The 22914-nt window shown below is 40.9% G+C and overlaps 1 protein-coding gene across 6 annotated transcripts in view; it reads left to right on the top strand.

The window, feature by feature from the left end:
- Positions 1-22914, top strand: part of map3k7 (mitogen-activated protein kinase kinase kinase 7) — a 142468-nt gene that overhangs the window by 79172 nt on the left and 40382 nt on the right. For all 6 annotated transcript variants that reach the window (XM_078542266.1, XM_078542263.1, XM_078542264.1 and 3 more), the window contains one exon: positions 19603-19667. In XM_078542266.1, the coding sequence (XP_078398392.1) occupies positions 19603-19667 (65 nt within the window). The remainder of the gene's footprint in view (positions 1-19602; positions 19668-22914) is intronic.

Genomic DNA, 22914 nt, shown 5'->3' with positions numbered 1-22914 from the left:
TGTGAGGGCCATGAAAGATACCCTTTCTGCTTCCATTTTTACAATTTGCACATAATATCCCAGTTGTCATTTTTAGGTCATCTTTACAAATGTAGAATCTTGTCCAAGTCATGTTTTTGTTATCATTTTTGACTTTTTGTACCCTGGATACTTCCAGTATTCCTTTCAACCAAAGATGTTAGTATTTTTGGTTCATCAAATTTTCTTATGTTACAGCACTCAGATCTGTATAACAACATAAAGATATCTATTGCATCATAAAATCATGCCTTTATTTTTTACTGAAACAACTTTAATCTTTCTTAACCTAAAATTTCAAAAAGAGTAGAAGCAAATCCACTCATTCTTTTGATGTGTTCTTTGCAACTCTCATTCTCTAACCACCAAGATGTACAAAACTTTTCCACTTGTTCATCTGCATATTGTTACGATCCTGTTCGGGACAGTTAACATTTAACAAAGAAATCCAAACACCCAGCAATTAACTGATAGAACTACGCCACAAGATTCCCTGCTTTTTTTTTTAACAAAAACAAACTTTACTGTATGTATAAAGAGAAATTAAACAAAGCAAGCACCACTGACTTAACACTATAGCTTATAAGCTAGACTATGCTATTAACTTAATTCCACCTTTTACTTGTTTGAGGACCACTCTAGATTTCCAACACTAGCAGCAAGCTAGAGCAAACCTTCTGGCTGCTTTTCCTTCAAAACCCATACTGCACTGAAATGCGTGCTTCTTTCAGGAAACACGGATACATTAAACAAAGGAATCTTTCATCCCAACACCTTGTCTCCATGACAATGTAGCATGCTCTTGGATGCTTTCAAACAGAAATGTAAGCAAATCTTTTTATCTTTCATGCTACTCTTTGGTTCTGTAACCCATATGGATAATTTATATTGCTAATGGAGTTTTACGACCCCTCTCTCCCAGAATTGCTGTCCTGTTAAGGAACACCCTTGTTTACAACCTGGCTATATATTCTTTTGATCTGGCTTCCACATGCATAATTTAATAATTTTATTGAAGTAGGTGCAGACTTTCTGGCACTATTCCCCCAAGGTAAAAGGCCCCTTATTGATTATTGCTTTTACAACTCTACCATGACTTTGTAAGGTAAACATAGGTTATCCTTTAACTGTAATTCACTCCAAGCTTCTTTGAATTGCATTTACTTCAGTGTTGCTTATCAGTTTCTCAATCGGAGAACTCCCATTTACCCACAGCTAAAACTTTAATTCCTAACACTAAGTTACATTCTAAAACATATGAATTATGAACTAGATATTCGCAACAATATGATTCAACTGTAATGTGTACATCTTCCTAATACTTCCCAAATCGCATGATTTTTGTTGTCTTTGTAATAATCTGTGATCCATTTTTTCTACTTTTCACATAAAAACTCAAACTGAATGGATATAATACCGTAAATCACAGTTGGCAATACAAAACTGCTAATGTGATAACTAACGTAAGGAATAAACTATTAACATGAAATAAAAACAAAAATTTGTCAACAATCAGTCAGGTAGCATCTGCAGAGAAGGAACATTTCATCAGAACTGACAAATTAGCCTGTACTCAGATTGTAAAGAAAATTTGTGTCATAATTGATTGCATACAATGAGAATGAGTTGACAACATAATTTACAAAACTAAAATAAAAGCAAAATACTGCGAATGCTGGAAATTTGTAATAACAGAAAATGCTGGAAAACTTCAGGTCTGGCAGTATCTGTGGAGAGAGAGTTAATGATTCAAGTCCATATGACTCTTCAGAGCTGGTTTGGGACCAATGTGCAGCTGGTGTGAACCAGCTCATCATGCAGGTCAATGTCCAGTAACCTGGTAGCAGTGATGATGCTTTTATTCTGCACCAGTCAGCTGTACCATCAGCATTTGAGCCACCCCAAGAGATCAGAGGGTGGTTACCGGATGACAAAGACCATCCGCTGACCCATGGCTCATGACTCGATGTGCAATTCAGCGGACGGGGCAGCATGCTTATCACAGTATACCACATGAAATGTGATAGAGCCGATATCGGGGTGCTTAAGCAATGCTTTCGCTGCCTAAGCTGACATGATGGAGTCCTACCAGACTCTCCAAGGTGCAAGTCATGATTTGTCTGCTGCACCTGCATACCCTCTCTTGAGGGCACAACCCTTGCCACCAGGAATATGGCAATCAGCTGAGAAGGAGGCAATCAATGCATCCCCTTTCATGCCTGGCTGTCAGTGATCGGCTCATCCAGCTGTGGTACCAGTGAACACAACCCCAACTCCCGATTCAATAACTTCCACACCTTGCCATCCATCTGTTAGAGCCCATCACAGCATCTTCTTGCTCACAAGGCTGCAATAAAGGCCGCCACAAATATTTCAAATCAATGTTATCAAACAAACCATCCAATATTCAATACAAAAGTCAGCTGTTTGCTTTTGTGCATTCTCTTGGTGCCTATTTTCTGGGTGCTTTTGCAAGGCCCAGTGCTCCTATGCAATACTACCTCATGACTGGCAGAAGGCTGCTGACTTCAGTGGGAGAGACTGCAGATGGCATTAGAAGATGACTTTGCACAGCTCTGGGCCTAGAAGTCCTGACTTTGGATGCACCACCTTGGCATGGACACAGCAGTCCAGGCTGGCTAGCTAACAGACAGCAGCAAGGGCCCTAGCAGAGTGGCTGTAGTCAGAGCACAGATGATGTCATCCTGACAGAGGACAACAGGTTTGTGCTCCATGGAGCCATTGATACTGCACGAGGCTGCACCTCAGCAATCCTAGTAACCTGTTGGAGTATAGATTGCTGGACTACTATAATGGATTTACAGCTTGTACTCCTAGGCAACAAAAGTTGATTCCAGCCTGAGTTGGCGAAGCGGCAGACATTAAACAAGAGAAAGCTAGGGCATTCTGAAATCTTATGAAAAAAATTCTAGTAGGACTAATACTTTAGATCTTCAATGCTTTTATAGCTACCTTCTGATCATATTTTGGTACATGCTATATTTCAGTAGATAAATTGTAGGCAGAAAATTGTGTTCCTTTGATCTGAAAGTGCCCATCATGAACAAGCATTCCAAGAGGGATTTAAATCTGTCCTTAATGTTCTTTATGAAACCATGAGAAAGTTAAACTTATTTTAAGAGTGAGTTGTAGGTTTATAACATTACACTGTCTTCATTGTGAATTAATTTGGGAGGGATCATGCTCTTATTGAGCATTTCTTTTAAAAACTTTAATGTCCTTACAATAGCAATCATAGACTTGTACCATGATACAAGGTATTGAAAGATAAGATCTACAACATAAAACAAGTGATCTTAGGTGGTATTTCTAAGTATAATTGTCCCAAATTATTTAATCTGTGGTTCTGCTGCAATGAAATTTATTCTGGTGCAATAAGTATTTTTCTCCACCTTAATTTTTTTCTCTGCTTGACATTTGAGCTAATGACAACTACACCCGCTAATGTAATGACCAAATTATTTGTGTGTGTTTGTGCCGCACCTGCATGAGCTTCATGCTATGTGTTTTATGATTTGCTTTGCATCGTTTGCTGTGAATTGTGTAAAGATTTTGCAGTTAGAAACTGATAGAAGTATGTATTCACAAAAGCTGTGAAAGTATTGAACTGAGTACTGTAGCAACATTTCTACATCTATTTAAAGATGTGCCATTTCTTCTCTAACAAACTAGTCAAATATAAACCGCAGATGTATGTTTACAGTGCCAGTACTTCTCACATTTTTCATGTGAATTCAACTTCTTTCAAAAGAAGGAAAGGAAAGACATAATTGTTTTGAGAAGCAAAATAATCTTCCATTCTGAGTCAATTTTGTGGTGCTGACCTTAAGGTTGTAGATTATATTTTGTGAATATCTGGTCCATCTTTAAGGCATATGGCTTAAAAGTCAAATTCTTATTTCTGTGTTTTGTAATTTTGAGTTTGATTTACTGATATTTTTGAGATGACCGTGAATGGTCATTTTGGTCATTTGATCATCACAGGCATAATGATTTCTTTTATTGACATGGTCTGTTTGAGAAACTTATTAATATGTCGACAATATTTACTATTACAAAGTTTCCTTTCCAATAGGAGCCTAAATATATCATAATGCTTTGTCTTATTTCGATTAATTCAAAATTCTGTTGATTTATCCATTCAACATCTGTTGATGTTTTGTCTTCCACTTAATAGAATGTGAGCTAAAATTAAGGTGCATGGAAAAACCCTTGAGGCATTGGTAAGGAGCTAGTTAGGAGGTAAAAGCAGAGTTAAAAGGGATTTTCATTCTTTGGGCAGTGAAAAGTGGTCTCCTGCCAAAATATTTTGGAGCTGAAATCTGCATTTTACAATAGATTTTATCCAATTACTCAGATCTTGCTATGGTAGAGTGAATTGTGAAGAAGAAACCAGAGAATTATGTAAATTAAGAGAATGGGTAAAATGATTTCAGCAAAGGTTGTTAACAATAAGACAGTACAGTTTGAATGCAAAAATGGCAGATATAAAACTGATTATGATCCAGCACTCTGGCAAGAACTTGCAGGGAGCACACCTTGGGGAACACTGGTTGCTCAGTTCATGCAGTTACTGCTTGTAATCTAAATTGAATGGTGCTAGGGATCAAGTTGAATAAAACAATTCAAGAATCCTGGCATATAATTCATTAGCTATAAGTCAGTTTAGTTCACCAGGACTAATGAAATTATGGGTTTCATCACATGAGGATTAGAATGTGAAAGCAAGGGTGTACTAGTCCCAGGGAAAGTCCAGTGATGGTATTTCACAGGATAACTAATGTGAACAAATGACTGATTTATGATGAGAGACGGTAAACTTGGATAATATATTCTCTGGAAATAAGGACAGTTAGGGTGATCTAATTGAAAGGTTTTATGTTTTAAAAAAAAGGATAAAATTGGCTGGGTTGATGTATTTTTTACTCTGAGAGAATCCAATGCAAATAGTCATTATCTTGGAATTAATTTGAAGAGATTGGTGGAGGGGGAACTGCAGTGAAAGTGGTGCATATGGACTTTCAGAAAGCCTTTAACTTGGTGCCACACAAGATGAGTGTGGAGTTATGTGAATAATAGAAAATTTTGTTTAAAAACTGATCAGAAGGAAGGAATTGAAGAACAGGAATTAAAGAAAACCTCTGTTGAAGCTGATTAGTATTGTCCCACGAGGTCTGTTCACTATGCATATCAGTGATGTGGACAAGTTTACAGATGAAACTAAATAGGAGGCATTGTAGATAGTTTTGAGCTCCAAAGGAAACTAAGGAGAATTGGCAAATAAGTGACAGGTGGTATTAAATATCAGTAAATGTGAGATGGTGCATTTCGGTAATAATACCTAGGATGCTAAAACCTGTTATTACAAATGTAATGTCATACGAATGTCAAAATCCTGGAACTCCCTCCCTAACAGCACTGTTGGGTGTAAGTGCACCGCATGGACTGCAGCAATTCAAGAAGGCAGCTCGCCACCACCTTCTCGAGGGCAGTTCGGGATGGGCGATAAATGCTGGCCTTGCCACCGACGTCCACATTTCTGAATGAATTTTTTTTTAAAAAGGGCACGTTGGAATTTGGCAGAGTCAACGTGGATTCATGAAAGGAAAATCATGTTTGACAGATCAGTCAGATTTTGAGATTGCAACTGTAAGAGTAGATAAGGGGAACCAGTGGATGATGTTTATTTGGATTTTCAGAAAACATTCGATAAGGTACCATGCAAGAGGTTATTGCTAAAATTAGGGCTGATGAGTTGTGGAGTAATATATTAGCATAGATTGAGGATTAGTTAATGGAAAGAGCAGGAATAAATGGGTAATTTTCAAGTTGGCAAGCTGTAACTAGTGAGGTACCGCAAGGGTCTAAGCTATTTACAGTCTATATTAATAATAATGGTATTTTTGATAATGGTATTCAATTCAAGAAATGCGTTTATAGCCCAAAGACTGGATTGCTGTGTAAATTACAGCATAAAATTCTTAAAATTCATAAATAATCTAAGTGATGACTTTGATGAGGGGACTAAGTGTATTGTATCTAAGTTTGCTGATGATACAAAGCTTGTCGGGAAAGTAAATTGTGAGGAGGCCAGCGAAGCAGCAAAGGGACATAGAACAGTTAGGTGAGTGGGAAAGAATTTGGCAGGTGGAATGTAATGTGGAGAAATGTGAAGTTGGTAGAAGAATTAGGCTGAATATTTTTTTAACAGATAAGATACTGGGAAATGTTGGGATTTAGAAGGACCTGGATGTCCTTGTATGGAAATCATGAAAAGTTAGCATGCGGGTTCATCAAACAATTGGGAAAATTATTTGTTAGCCTTCAATATAATCATTGGCATCCTTCCATCTATGGAAGATGATAGACTTGCAGCAAATCAAATCTGTTAGGATGGGGTTGCTTCAAATGGTGGACTTTAACTAATGGCTAAAGAAACCAATCTGTGAGGGGCAGGTTCTGGCAAATGTGTTGGATATGAAGTGGTTATCGGGTGTCGTTAGGGGTTGTTTTTGGTGTTGGCTGGACTGGTTTTGCTGGACTGCTTTAATGGATCTACTGCACCTTTACTCTTAGGCAACAAAAGTTGATTCCAGCCTGAGTTGGGTGAATTGGAAGACATTAAACAAGAGAAAGCTAGGGCATTCTGAAATCTCATGAAAAATGTTATATTTACATTGCCAATCTATTGATCATTATGGTGACGCGCACCGGCCTACAGGTGATGTCACCATTATGAAGGGATTGGAGTACCAGAGTAAGACGACTTTACTGCAATTGTACCGGCCCTTGGTAAAATCACACCTGAAATACTGTCTACAGTTTGATTCCCTAACCTCAGGAAGGATACAAGTACCTTCGAGGGAGCGTAATGATGGTTCGCTGAAATGATTCCAAACATGAGAGGATTAGTCTGAGGAGGAATTGAGTGGAATAGGCCTAGTTTTTTTAAAGTTTAGATGAATGAGAGGCGATCTCATTGAAGTGTATAGAGGGAAAAATTTGGAGCGGCACTATGCAGCCTTGCATCGATTCATGAGGGCAAACAGTCCCGCAGGCTGTTAACTGTTTAGGCTACAGATCGTGCTTCGATGAAGCCAATCAAGTAAATTTAATTGTGATCCAATTAGTTCTTGATCAGGTTTGGACCATTAGATGTAAGGGGTCTCATTGAAATTAATAAACTTGAAAATAAAGGTGGACTTACTGCAGTGTGCTGCATGTAATTAAGATAGCCAAAATCTTTAATATCATAGAAATATAGAACACAGTGGCTTATGCAAAATTTTAACCTTCAATTCTTCAGCTGCAGTAAGTCATTATGAAACAAATATGGCATACAGGCGGTACTTTTATGAAAGCCTCATAGGATTAAGGGAAAGCGTCTGGCTCACAGCTCCTGGCTGCAGAAGCCGTGCCTTACTATGCAACTGAGACAATTGCCTCTGACTTCAGTGTAAAAATGGAGGGACATCTGTTAAAGAATCCATGTGTAAAAGTGGTTAAAAGATTCAAAATAAAACGTCAAAGGGCAGAAGTTGAGATGCAAGAAATTCTTTGAGAAAATAATTTGTGAACAGAAAAAACTAAAAATTAGTTAAAATATCAGAGAGAAGTGCACATTTCCCTCTTTTTTTTGGAAAGTTTGAAAAGGGGCTGGGTAAATTATCTGAAAATTTAAAAATGCTGATTCTTAAGTTACACCTAGCTTTAGTTTTATGTATTCTATTATTATATCCCTCTAATCTGCTGAAATAATACTAGCTATTGCTGTTGGTCAGATTAAATGTTATCATTTGCTGTAATGTCCTTAGCTGCATCAGCTTAGCATTTTTAAAAAATTTTCATGCTCCCAATGACATTAAAATTTGCCTTGTGTGCGATGACCGCTATTAGCCTGCATTTTAACTCTGGAGCACTGGGTAAGCAGTACACTTTTGCAGCATTGATTTATGTTTTTGATTTTTAACTAGTTGCTGAAAATATCATTAGAATACCCCAGGCATGTCCAAAGCATCTTTGTGGTTAGGTAATAGCACTATTTAAAATGACGCAAGGTGGTAGAAATGAGTTATATTGCTGCTCCTGCTCACTATCTCTCCAGGAAAAAAGCCTGTGAATGGCTGCTTACACTAATGTGAAGTACTCAAAAACGTCCAAATCCTAGTTAAATGCTAATGTTTGCAAAGAGCCCATGGTAGGCTCTTAGTTAATATTAAAACAATTCAAAAAACATTTTCTAAAAGTTTCTGGCAGTACATGAAACTTTTGAAAACTTGTATTACAACAGATGTGAACCTGAAGTATAATAACTGTCCCTTGGAGATGGTCTCATACCATAGAAACAGGAGTAGGCTACTCAGCCGTTTGAGCCTGTTTTGCCATTGAATTCAATCATGGCTGATCTGTACCTCAACCCACTTTTAATACATATTTCTTGATACTCTTACCTCATAAAATAAATCAATTTTGGTTTTGAAAGCTCCAAATGCCCCAGCATCCACAGCCTTTTATAGGAGGAAATTCCAGACTTCTACCCATTGTGACAGAAATACTTTTTGATTTCACTCCTAAATGAGGTAGTTCTAATGTGAAGATTGTGCTCCCTTGTTATGGATTCCCCATCCATGGAAATAATTTCTCTGTATCTACCCTATTGAATCCCATTTATCATGTCAATTAAACATCTCAATGAAATCATCCCTCAACATTCTAATCTCAAGTACAAGATAACTTTATGCTATCTGGTGTCATAATTTAACACTCTAAGCCCTGGATTCTCTTCCTTCTCCCACTAGAGTCCCCGAAAAACCTATCCTTGGCAACCATCTAGTTCCCAATTGCATACTGCTGCTTGGCGACATCATCCAAAGACAATGTCAGGTTCCATATGTATGCTGATGACGCTCAGTTCTACCTCAACATCACTCTCGAACCCTGCACTGTCTCTGATTTGTCATGCTATTTGTGAGACATGTAGCCTTGGATGAGTAGAAGTTTCCTCCAGCTAAATATTGAAAAAACCGAAGCCCTTATTTATGGGCCCTGCCATAAAATCTATTCCCTCGCCACTGGCTCTATCCCTGTCCCTGGCCACTGAGGCTGAACTCGACTTTTCACAACTGGTATCAACTTCTGTGTACGCATTGGGCTGAATATTGTTGAGGCGTTGGGGGTATTGCCTGTTGGCTGAAGAGCCGGTGAAAGACCCATGCTGCTCTTTTTGGGAAGGCCTGCCGAATCACAAGCCAATCAGGCAATGGTGAGGCCAGCGGTGGAGCTTCCCCTGGAATTGAGACCCTGGGGGATGTAAGTTTCACCTACCAATCAGAGGCCAGTAGCTCTTGCACTCAGCAGTGCCACTGGAGAGGCTGTGGCTGCTGCCGAAGGACAGGCACCAGACTCCCAGGGCAGAATTCTCCCATCCCGCCCATGGCGGGTTTCATGGTAGGTGGGAGCAAAGAATCCAGCGGGAGGCAAAAAATTGGAAACCCGCCATTGCAAAATCAGGTCGCAATTCTCCCGACAATGTTTTCATGGCGGGTTGGTTATGCTGCTGACTAGTGGCGCGAATGCCATTTGCATTCATTAGCATGTTATAAATGCTCATTAAAACAGCTGCTCGGCGGAATCTTGCCACACCTTCCAATCTCCCATCATGCCAGTGGGAAATTACGTCGGCATTTGAAATGGGGTGGCGTGCACAAGTCAGACCTCAGTTCGCTGGTAACTTCAAGGTGAGTGGAACATAGCTCCCATAGGGCTGTGCTGGTCTTGTTGCGATGAACGCCACTCTGCTGGGGCTGTAAGGTTGGACTGCTCCTGCTCTTTGCTTCGTTGTCCCCAGGAACACCACTGTGCTATGGTACTCATGCAGGCCCCCACTTTCAGAGACTAGCACTTCAACTGGGGAGGGGGTGGGCTGTGAGGCGAGGGGTCAGGCTGACAAACATGAGTGGGGCAATTGGGAGGGAAGACTGTAGAATGGCAGTGAGAGGGAAGGGCGAACACCAGGGGAACCTTTCTGGGGCCGCCCTCTAACCTCTTATTGCCACTGGAGTGAGCAGGAGTCTGCTTAGAAAGTAATGAGGAAGACCTCCTTGCAATGCAAGTCACTTGAAGCCAATGGCTTCATTAGCACTGTTAAAGGGCCACTCAGTGGCTACTCAGAACTCAGTGGCTACTCATCACAGTCACTGCATCTCAAGTGTAGCACATAGGAATGTAGAATTTGGGAATGCAGGAAACATTGAGGGAGACACAACTGTATCATATATGGGATTCCATCAATGAAAGTTTACCAGATGTGACACTCCTAATGGGCCAAATGGTATCCATTCATTGACCATGAGCAACTGATTGGTCATTAATTGGAGCACAACTAGGTTGGGTCACTCATCTCAATTAAAATTTAGCATCCCACGCAGGGGTCAAAATGTTACATAGCTGTGATGCCATCTTGGTCACCTGTGTGTGTGCTGGTGTCTCAGGGACAAGGCAGCATCAGCCCCCATGCAAGTAGGCAGGAAAAACACTGGTCCCTTACAGTCTCCAAACATGTCATCCTCTGAGCTTCGCTTTCTTGCCCCTTGAATCATTAATGTCGTCAATGTTTCCTTTCAGCGAGAAGGCAAAAGCACATATGGATCCAAGGCTCAATGCTGCCTTTGTCAGGGTCCTAATGCAATGGAGGAGGTGAAGAGCTCCAGCAGGAGGGACATGGTCAAGTGGAGCCACAGCATGAACAGAAAGGTCAGGAAGAGAGACCCAGTCATTGGGGTCGACTCGCCAGACCTAGAGCTAATCGCCCAAGAACCTCCTATTTACAGATGAGTGAGAGGCAATGTCGTGCACATCTGTGCTTGCCCTGAGATCACGTATGCCACGTTCTTCGTGAAGACCTGATGCCATGTGGAGTTGGAGGATATCCCCTGCCAGTGGCTTTGAAGGTGACCGCTGCATTCAATTTCTTGGACTCTGATTCTTTCCAAGGATCAACAGGGGACCTGTGTGGCATCTCTCAGTCCGCAACACATCGATGCATAAAGGGGGTCACAAATGCCCTTTACAGGAAGGCCCATTATTGTCAGGTTGCTCTGGACAAAGATAGCCAGGTTGCAAGATTAACTGGCTTTGCTGGCATCTCAGGCTTCCCTAGAGTCCATGGTGCAATAGGCTGCACCCATCTGGCCATACAGGCTCCATGGCAGCAGTCCCTAATGTTTTTAAACTGCAAGGGCTATCATCCCATCAATGTGCAACTGGTCTGTGATCACCGGAAGCACATACTGCACGCTTGTGCATGGTACCCTGGGAGTTGCCATGACTCTTACATCCTGAGTCACTCCCAGGCACCTGAGATTTTCGAGTGGCCATAACGTCCGCAGGGACGCAAGGGGATAAGGCGTACCCACTGAAACACTTGCTGATGACACTGGTGCATTGCCCCCAGAGTCATTCCGAGGAGAGCTACAATGCTGCTCATGGATCCACACGGCTTCTGAAGATGAGTTTCAGAAGAGAAGAGTTAGAGCCTTTGTCGCCATCTAATAATGCATCCTGGTGGGCACCATCAGGATGTAGATGACATGGAGACAAGGCACCTTGACCTCCCTCCGGGTATACCATTTCCTGCAGAAGTCAGGGCAGGGCCCTTGGACACACACAGGGAGGATGAGTGTCAGCCGGACAGCCCTGGGGCCTCCTCTCAGAAGAAGGGTGTGCAGCCGCTCACAGCCCCCTCTGCCTGTGACCCCACCCACTCTAGCTTCTCAGGCCGCCGATGTGGACATGTCTAGGAATCTTCTCCTCCCGTGCAGGTCTTCTTCCACTATCACTGAGGAGACACGCATGCCGTTAGATTATCAATGCTCTTGAGCTACCCTCACTCAGTGGTGTTCTTTGAGGAAGAAGGGTATGAAACACTTGCAACACACACTTCCAATAAAGATTTAAACACATCTCCCCACAAGGGGTGCAGATACCTGCTTAACTGAGGTTGACATCACAGGAATATGAATCTCACAGTGGGACACTATCACTAAGTGGGAAGAAGGCTAAACCTCAAAATAAGAGGACTCCAAAGTACAAAATCACACCTTCAGTTGCATTCACGTAACCATCAAATGTATTAACAAAAATGCAATTTAGTTACATGTCTAGCACACCCGTGACCCAAAAGTAACATCAGTTTTTCTTAACTTTCCTAACTCTAGCGCTACGTCTGGGTGCAACCCCGACATCCACAGCAGAGGTGGAGGCAGCCTTCTGACTGCTACATTCTGATGTCTGTGATGACCTTGGCAGACGTCATCTGGTGACCGGGGCCCCGGCCTGATGAGGGATACCTGCTCAGGGGCAGAAGCGCCCTCGGCAGCCTGAGAAGCTGGAGTAGGTGGGGTCACAGGCAGAGGGGGCTGTGAGCAGCTGCACATCTGTGCCCCATCAATGTGCATGTCTCTGAGCTAGTAGAGGGTGCATGTGAGTGCCGTGACGGTTCTTCTGGAGCTTCGTCCTCTGATGAGGTCTGGGGGCTCGCACTGGTGGTGCTGGAATGGCTTGGGGGCCTCGATATGCTTGTGCCTAGAAAGTAGAAAAGAGAGTTTCAGTTCATGAGCATGAGCTAGATAAGACTGCACGTGACTCACTATGAATGTCAGGATTGATGAGATGTTGGAGCTGTGATCTATACTAGGTTGGCTGGACAGGCCGATCTCCCCTTTCCTACAGGAGCAATCCCTGTCTTCCCCAGCCAGCTCAGCTGCAGCCTCCTCAAATTCACTGAGGGTGAAGATGTCGGACGCCCCTCGGTCTGCATCCTCTCGCACCTATTGTGCGCCAGCTTGGCCTGTATTATAAAGAAAGGCATGTGATGTGAAGGGATGCACCTGGAGTACTGTGCACAGTTTTGGTCGCACCTGGAGTACTGTGCACAGTTTTGGTCCCCTTACTTGAGGAAGGATGTGGTTGCACTGGAGGTGGTTCACTCGATTGATTCCAGAGATGCGGGGCTTGTCTTATGAGGAGAGATTGAGCAGTTTAGGCCTATACTCGCTAGAGTTTAGAAGGATGAGAGGAGATCATAATTGAGGTATATAAGATGCTAAAGTGGATAGTCAAAGTAGACGTGGGGCGGATGTTTCCCCTTGTGGGACATTCTAGAACGAGAGGCCATAGCTTTAGGCTAAGAGGTAGTAGATTTAAATCAGAGATGAGGAAGAATTACTTTTCTCGAAGTGTTGTGAATCTGTGGAATTCACTACCTCAGAGTGCAATGGATGCTGGGACGCTGAATAAATTTAAGGAGATAGACAAATTTTTAATTAGTAACGGGTTGAAAGGTTATGAGGAGAGGGCGGGAAATTGGAGTTGAGACCGAAATGAGATCAGCCATGATCGTAATGAATGGCGGGGCGGGCTCGAGGGGCTGAATTGCCTACTCCTGCTCCTAGTTCTTATGTTCTCAGGTCAGAGGTTTGTAAACAAAAAGAATTGCTTACATAGTTCTTTTCACCTGTTTAAACCTTCATGCAAACTGAAGCTTGCGGTTTAAAAACCAGTGCTGCTTCCATTCCTCCTTTCTGTGTTTGCTGTGGAATGCAAACACCATTGCATGTAGTGACAGGGAGTTTTTGTAATTCCTTCAAAGTCAGGAATTCCTGCCCCTGGCATGTTGTAGATTTCAGTGCAATGCTGTTGGCAAAGAGTGGTGGTGGCCTTGTGAGGAATGGAAGAGTGCTACCATGAACTAGAAGGAGGACAGATGCCAGCTTGAACTAGAAGGGTGGGGAAGTTTCAGCATAAACTGAGGGGAATAACTGAAGGGAATAAGTTTCACTATTTTCTATGAGTAGAGTGCACGTGTGCACTGAAAAGCAATTTATCATATTTAACAACAGAGTACCAAAATTTAGCACAGACACCTCCAATTTCTATGCAACAAATGAGCTAAAATTTTCAGATTTTTTGCAGTCTTTTACTGTGTCAGTAATGAATATTGGGTGTGCCTGTAAGTTTAAGTAAGGCCACTGTACTTAGTGTAATTATGCGTCCTAGAACTATATTGAGGGCTGCTTGACCAAAAAAAATTGACAATTCAGATTTTGCTAGTTTTCGGAGATGTACAAATCGATCACTTCCCTGGTCTTGTGGAGACAAAAGACACATTCAGTTCAATGGGAAATATGCTCACATGTTCTGGTTACCTTTGTATTCCATAATACCACCACTGAATCTAGCCAATTGTAGATTCTGTTCAGCAATTACACCCACATTGAATGATCAACTACCCTCAATTGCTTTTGTGATTTTTGTATTCCAGTTGATAATCAGAGTGATGTCATGAATTGAGAGAATTGGTGAGCAAAATAGTCTGTATACAAATTGTACACTCTGCTGAACACAATCAGGAGCATTATTTTTAGAAGAAACCCGTAAATTATGGCCAATCCAACCAGTAACTCAGTTGACCATAATAAACTAGCTCAGCTGTATTACAGCTTTGACATTGTGAGCATGTTGATTACATAAACTTCCCTTTGATAAAACAGCAAATCTGAATTTCTGTCCTGGTGCATTTAGCACATTAACAGGCATCTCATAAATGGATTTTCATTAACATTTATTTTAATTAACATTTATTTGTTGGTTTGGCCTTATAAACAGTGGCAGCAACAGAGGAAGAAGTATATTTTAAGTATTTTCTTCCTGCTATGGATCTTAGTTATCTAACTGTAGCCACTACAATATGAATAACTGCAGCAAAATGTTGCTGTGTCAATGCTGTTAGCTATTGTGATACAGCTGTTATAATATCAAGTGAATATGAAATCATTGGTAGTTATTTTAATACAATTGTAGGTTTATTTCAAGTTTAGTGCCAATAATTTTATTTCTAAACCATTACCATTGCCACTCTTATAAAGCTGCACAAAAGTTGTACAACATCAAATGCAAACTCATTGTAGATTATGGAGTATTTCCAGGTAGAAGTGTTGAAGGCCTGGTTCAGTTATGTACAATTGGATTATAGTTTTTTTAACCAGTTAATTTGCTAGTGTCATTAACCACATAAACTAACCTGATACTTTTGAGCATAGTGTGTTACATGTTGGAAACCTTATCTGTCTTTCCGTATGAACATAAAAGATTCCATGTCAAGATAAATAAGGGAGTTCTCCCAGTCTCCTGGCTAGCATTTACCTTCTGTCAATACCACCAGAAAGGATTAATTAGTCATTTATCTCATTGCTGTTTATGGGATCTTGCTATGCACAATTCAGCTGTTATATTTTCCTGCATAACCGTGATTATACTTCAGAAGTAATTCATTGGCTATGAAGTGCTGTGGGTTGTCCTAAAGATGTAGAAGGTGCTAAATAGCCCTTCCTTGCTTTCATTAACTGGCAGGAGAGGTAAGGGCTTATTGGCACTGAGGTTTGGCAGTGATGCTGACTGCACATGTTTAGGAAGGCGGTGGGAGCACTGAGACTAGTCAACCGCACTTTTTAAATCTGAAAAATATAAATAACATGTAACATTTTCCATGTGTAACCCTGTTAGTTTGAAATCACTTAGTTGTAGATTTCGCCCATATAGCTGAAATCTTGAGGCTTTTTATGCATTTCCTTTTAAGGTGGGGTTATTATTGTGTATCCTTACAGACCTTCCCATATCCATAGTCTCCTTGTCTAAATCTGGCCAGCTTTTCATCTGCCAGTGAATATCTTTTTAATGAGAACCAAAATAACACTTGCCATTTCATCACAAATGATCATTTTAGTATTTAATTCCCAAAAGAGTTGTACAGTTGTGCTATCCCGTAAACACTGCAGAGTAATCAACCATGTGTTTTAGATTACTGTTATTTTCTTCTATTATATTTGTTTTAATGGTCTTTGAATAATTTGTTTCAGTTCTATTACTTGCCTTCAACTGCTTCAGCAGTTCCATGGTATTAGTGTAAGTGCCTTAGCATTTAGAAATTCTCGCTGTGTTTTAAACCAAGTTCAGTGGAGCTAAATACACTTTGTTTCTGCTTGTGGAAAGCGGCCATGGGAATATACTGTTTATATAATCTTAGCATACTGTTCTCTCAAAAAATGGCAGATGTTACGGGGTTTTATAGTCAAAAGAAATATAATTTCGAAGAGACTCAAATGATAGGAAAGCTTTATTGAACTACTCAAAGTGTAGCATATAGCAATCTCATAAAACTACTTCAGTAAGTCTCAAAACAGGAGTGGTGAAAAAAATCATAGCAATTTCATGCATAATTATCAAATATGTCGAACTGAGTAAGGAGTCACCAGTGCTGTTTCACTGTTTAATAGACTGACCGTGCTCTGTGGGAATCTTCACTGCCGTTGGTTCTCCCCCAGTTCCTCCCTCCTATCTGTTGTTGACCTCTACCAGCGAGTTTTCTTTGAACTCAGAAAAGCTGCTGATATTCAGCTGTGTTTTTTGTGATTACATTCCCAGTTGTTTTTTATTGCACTATTACAACAGTCACAAATTACTTTCGTTCACCTGGAACTGACCTACAGAGGCTGTATCGCTATGCATATCAATGTACTGAATAATGGCCAGATATTGCAGTAGAAATAATGGTGACACTATCTGCACTCACCATTATTAAAGAGCAGGGAGCAACTTCAGGTGACCGCACATGCATAGACATGGAAATCAGCACGATGCTGTCCAAGTTTCACTACCCCTCCAAAAGATGCACTATAATGGTATCTCAGAGAGAGACTCAGCATTGGAACACGTGTGAAATTGTGGCACTTACATGATAGCCACTGAACTCCAGAAAAAGTTAGGACTTGTCCAAACCAATCCAAATTAATTTTTAAGAGCGATGATTCTTAATTACCAAAATTCCTTGACTCTTTTATATATCTTTCTCTCTCTCTCTCTCTCTCTCTCTCTCTCTCTCTCACACACATATCTTTCTTTCCCTCTCTTTATTCCACTTTGTGCATGATTGGCATTGGATTAACTATTCTAACTTGGACCCCGCAGCTGGAATTTTGTCAAAGGGCAGAATGTTTCACTGCCAGGCAGGACCCGAGCCTGCAGGGATTGGTGGCAAGACTCTGGGCAGCATTTTACTGGCAGTGGCCAATTAAGAGGTTGCTGCTAGGACCAATGGCCCACCTCCCAGAGCTGCTGGGCTAATCACAGGGCTGGGAGGGGTGTCCTCTGCTGAGGCTGCATGAAGAAAAGGAAGGCACCTCCATGCTGAGGTGCCCTCCAAGGCAAGGTAAGTTTTTTTTTTGTTAATTTACTTTGCCAGGGCTAGGAGATTGATGGGTATTGAGCGTGCATCCTCCAGCAGCAGCACTGGTCAAGGTGAAACACTGTTGCTTGCCCTGCCCCCTGTAGAGGGCGCTGTACCAAATCGATTTTGTATCTCTGCCATTTCTAGTGCAAAAACCCATCAAAAGAAGAGAAACAGACTTGCAATTTTTATATAATGCCTTTCTTGATCACAGGACATCTCAAAGAGCTTTACAGCAAATTAAGTAATTTAGAAGTAAAAACGATAAAACAAAGTACTGCAGATGCTGGAACTTTAGAACTGTAGTCATTCATTGTGGTAATTTATGAAACATGGCAGCCAATTTGCACACATTAAACTCCCACAAGCAGCAATGTATTAAAGATAAGACAACCTATTTTTGAGCTGTGAATTAATGGATAAAATATTGGCCAGGACAGCTAGGATAACCCCACCAACTTCTCTTCAAAATAAAGTTATGAGACCTCTTGTGTTCATCTGAAAAGGCAGATGAGGCCTTTAACAATTCCTCCTGAAAAGCAGCACCTCTGACATTCCAGCACTACCAACATACTACACTGGAGTATATGTCTGGAATTTTGTGCTCAAGTCCTGGGGTGGACTTGAACCCACAATCCTCTGGCTCAGGCGAGAGTGCCATCAACTGAGCCACAGCAGGCACTGAAAGAAAATCTGTGGGCAGGAGTAAGTGTAATCAATGACTAGCATAGCTCATTTGGTACTGTCTGCAAAATCCGGGTCAATATACCCTTTCCCGCAGCACTGACACATCTTGCAAGAAATAATTTAATCATGGTAAAACAATACTTTTCAAAAGGCAGAAGTGAGAGGTGTGTATTATGCATGGATACTACATCTTTCCAAAAATTTATAGCCTGACGTGGGAGAGTGTTTATTATGTATACTCGAAAGATTCATGGTAAACGTTACTGTGTTAGTTGTAACTTGACTATCTGTTATGGTAATGAGAGATGCCCTTGTTGCATACGGATCCACTTTTTAATCAGTTTAAAAGAACTGTCTGTGGGAAACTGGAATTTCATAAATGAGAAAAACTTCAGATAATGAAAATCAGTTCTGGGGCAAAAGAGATGATCCATTCTATTTTCGCCTGTACTAAACAACATAGGCAAGCTAATTGCATGTTACTCAACTTAGTAAATCAAAAGTTGATTGAGACCCCTCATAGTTTCAAGCAACACTAACAGTCCCTGAGTATCATGGGTTAATCTTATCTTGTCTGGGACATTTCCCAAAAGAAGTCTTCTATGATCCAGACTGACAGCCATTTGGCACTATCTGTCAATCTTTGTTTACCAATTAAGCCACTACAAAACCTTAGGGCCCTGAAAAGCTGACTAACATTTAGGCACCACTAAAGATTCTGGAATGTTTGACCTGTTTGACGTTGTTGAAGTAAATGATCACATTGTCATTCTAGAAAAGTTATTATGACCTGACTAGACAGGGTCAAAAAAAAGCTGCCAGCAATATTTTTTTTAAACTTGTGGATTTTTGTAAATATCATAGCATGCAAGATTTAATTTCAATGAGATCTATCTGCTTGTTCATGAGAAATACATTTGTCTCCAAATATGGTGTCTATGCAAGATTGAAAGGGACCTGCACTTGATAATTGCTGCTGCTTGGCCTATGAGAGAAAATTAATGCTTTCTGTTAGATTCTGAGATGAGATTTTTTTTCCACCTGTTTTGGAGAATGGTTTTACAGGAGCTTTTCTGTTGAATGGCTCTGGGCTAAATATGCTCTCATTTTTTTAATCATGTACTGTTTACGAGTTAAATTGCAGAAGAATCTTTTTTTCTTTCCCACAGTGTAAGTTGAGATGACTGGAGCAGAAGGCTATGGGAGGACGTCTCAGAGCAAGAAGCAAAGCTTAGCACAAGTAGGGGCTTATGTCAGCAGTCCAGTTCTTGCAATCCATAACGTAAGAGCCCTTAAATAGTTGCCGTCATCAGCACTGGCCTCCAGCATATGGTCTATTTGAACACGTGACAGAAAATGGCGGAGGAATTGAAGTAGCTATTCATGTGGTAGGAGTGGTCACTGTAATAGGGGTTTTAGTTTATGTTGACAAGGCAGTGTGTTCCTAGTTAGATCATTGCAGCTGTTTCTTTTCTCTCTCTCTCTCTCTCGCTCTCTCTCTCACTCTCTGTGTAGAGATTCCGGGCTCCACCTGCAGCAGTTGTGCTTGTGCTATTTTGCTGCTGGACACTTATTGCCTTTTTTTTGTTCGACAGGCAGTGAACAGCAAAGGCGCAGGTCTATTCAGGACCTAACAATTGTTGGAACAGAATCTAATCAGGTAAGACTTGTTCATTTAAAGTAATTTGGTCTGACAGCATCTCTAAGGCCTACTGGGTATGTTAGTGGTCTCAAAATTGTTAGTTTAGTGTAATAATTAAAATTTTAGAATATTGGATATTGGATCAGAAAAGAAAGGTGTTTGGTATTAAGGAAGACACAGTATGAAATCTTTGAATTGGTACCATTAGCACTTACCCCACATGCTTGATTGACAACAAATTAATTATGGGCTTCAGCACAGAGCTACAAATTTCATGCTCCCATTTCAGTAAGAGCAGGGGCACAAAGACCATTGCATCCTTTAAGGAAACATTGGATAAATATTTTAAGCAGAGGCCAATTGAGATTTAGCCCCTTCAGTTCCCAAATTTCCCCATTAGAGCTTTCAGCTCTATAATGATAACCCTAATGTTTTTGTTGCCATTACCCTACCTATCACATTCTAAATATTTTCCCTCTGCCTGCAAGATTTTTCTAATAATTATTTTAACATTTAATTTTCTCTTAAATTCACTGGCTTGATTTGTTATATTCTGGCTCTAACTTACCTATGTCATTTTGTATATTTTTTATTTGCTTATTGTGACCCTGCTCTTTAGACAGCAGGAACATATTTTTTAGTTTCACAGAACAATGTAAACAAATACATCTGGGGGTGATGATATTTAATTGAATCAGATGCCCGTCCGTATAATGCCTGAACTCCAAGGTATAGCTTTTAAAGTGACTCCTGTATACTTCAGATTTTGGGGGAACAGTCTTGTGCAAATTTCCTTACTTTCTAAGGTTGAGAAGGCAGCATGTATTTGGTGTGTTATTGAAGGATCAATGTTTGCTGTGTAATCGCTTCAAATTTATTAACCATCCAAATATCAAATAGGATATGCATTATAAATGACATGCTTGTGGTGACGTGGTTATAGCTGTGCTGATTCCTCTAATACTGCTGTAGTATTTTTTGACAACATGAGTTGAAGGAATAAACCATGATATTGTGTAATGTAGAGTTTTGATTTAATTACAAAATAAAGTTCAGAGAAATGATAACCATGGTTTTACTTCAGTTCCCACTGCCCTTAAATGCATTAATTTCACAGGTGCGACACTCTTGATACCTCACCCAAAATATGATTTATTTAAACTAGTAATCCATCATAGCTAAATAAGTTAAAATCCATTTTTATTAGAAGAGGATCCAAATCTTCAACCCATATTTTGAGGATTGCATTGCATGATTCTGTACATTTTCCCATGAAAACCAGAAAACTGCTTTGGTCTTTATTCATATGGTCCTGGTGATTGATGGAATGCTATTCAGTTTTGGTTGTATCATAACTAGGCCCAACTTGCTCTCATCTGATATCCACACTCAGGCTGGTATTTAATAGAGGCGATGGGGTTCTTATTTGTTGGCTGCAGAGCCCACTAGAGCCCAGTGTTGCCTCTTTTAGGGAAGGCCTGACATATTAAGTGCCATTTGGACACTTAACTGGACAGAAGCAGGCTTTCCCCATGACCAAGGACCTTGGGGCGGTGGTCCCACCCGCCAAGAGCTCACCACAGCGTTGTGGCACAGGGAGACATTCAAGTTGGGGGAGGAAATAGGAGCATAGTAGTGGTAGGGGACAGTATAATTAGGGGATAGATACTGTTCTCTGCAGCCGTAAGTATGAGCCCCAAAGGCTGTGTTGCCTGCCCGGTGTCAGGGTTAAGGACATCTCCTCAGGGCTGGAGAGGAAATTGGAGTGGGAGGGGAGGGATCCAATTGTCATCATCCACTTTGGTACCAATGACATTGACAGAACTAGAAAGGAGGTTCTGCTGAAAGAATTTGAACAGTGAGGAGCTAAATTAAAAAGCAGAACCTCCAAGCTAATAATCTTGGGATTACTAGCTGAGCCACGGGCAAATTGGCATAGGGTAAATAAAGTCAAGTAATTAAGTGCGTGGCTCAAAGATTGGTGTGGGAGGAATGGATTTCAGTTCATGGGGCACTAGCACCAGTACTGGGGTAGAAGAGAGGTGTCCCATTGGGGCAGGCTTTGCTTGAACCGTGCTGGGACCAGTGTCGAATAACTAGGGCTGTAGAGAGGGCTTTAAATTCAATAGCGGGGAGGGGGTAGGGTTTTGGAAAGGGGATAAGTAGGCTTACAAAGCAAAAGGATATGGTAGCATTGCAGGGCAGCTATTTAGGTAATGATACCTAGTATGTGACAGGAAGGAACAGAATGTACAAACATTTTTTAAAAAGCAGCAAATAGGGTCAAATGGAGAAAATTGGTAAAAAGGCAAAACTAATGGCTCTTTACTTAAATGCAAATATTATTCTGAACAAGATAAATGAATTAACGGCACAAATAGAGGTTAATGGGTATGATCTTATAGCCATAATGGAGATGTGGTTACAAGGAGATCAAAGTTGGGAACTAAATATACAGGGGTATGTGACTTTTTGAAAGGACAGACAGAAAGGAAAGGGTGGTGGGGTAGCTTTGTTAGTACAAGATGGAATAAGTACAATAGCAAGAAATGATCAGAAAATGTAGAATCCATACGGGTGGAGGTAAGAAATAACAAGGGGGAGAAGACAGTTGTGGGATTAGTTTATAGCCCCCTCTAACAGTAGCTATACTGTAGGAAAGAGAATAAATCAGGAGATAATGAGGGAATATAAAAGCAGTATATTAATCATGGCTGACTATATTCTTCTTGTAACTTGGAAAAATCAAATTGGCAGAGGTAGCCACAAGCAAGAATTCATAGGTGTATTCAGGACAGTTGCCCAGAACAATACGTTGTGGATCCAACCAGGGATCAAGCTATTTGGGATCTGGTAGTGTGTAGTGAGGCTGGTTTAATAAATGATCTAGGAGTAAAAGATCCCTTTGGAAACAATGGCCATAACATGGTAGAATTTAGCATTCAGTTTGAGAGTGAGAAACTTCATTCGGGAACAACTGTGCTAAACTTAAGGGTAATTACAAAACAATGAGGGCAGAGTTGTCTGGAGTGGTCTGGGAAAAGAGTTTAGCAGAAAAGATGGTTGGTGATCAATGGTAAACCATAGAACCATGGAAAAGTTACAGCATAGAAGGAGGCCATTCGGCCCATCTTGTCCATGCCAGCCCGAGGACACCCAGGTGCCCTTTCTAATCCCACCTTCCTGCACCCGGCCCATAGCCCTGCAGCTTACAGCACTTAAGGTGGAGATCCAGGTACTTTTTAAAAGAGTTTAGAGTTTCTGC

The sequence above is a fragment of the Cetorhinus maximus genome, chromosome 5, assembly GCF_964194155.1.
Source record: "Cetorhinus maximus chromosome 5, sCetMax3.hap1.1, whole genome shotgun sequence".
NCBI lineage: Eukaryota > Metazoa > Chordata > Chondrichthyes > Lamniformes > Cetorhinidae > Cetorhinus > Cetorhinus maximus.
Note: the sequence above shows the minus strand (reverse complement) of the source record. Positions and strands in the feature narration are given on the sequence as shown.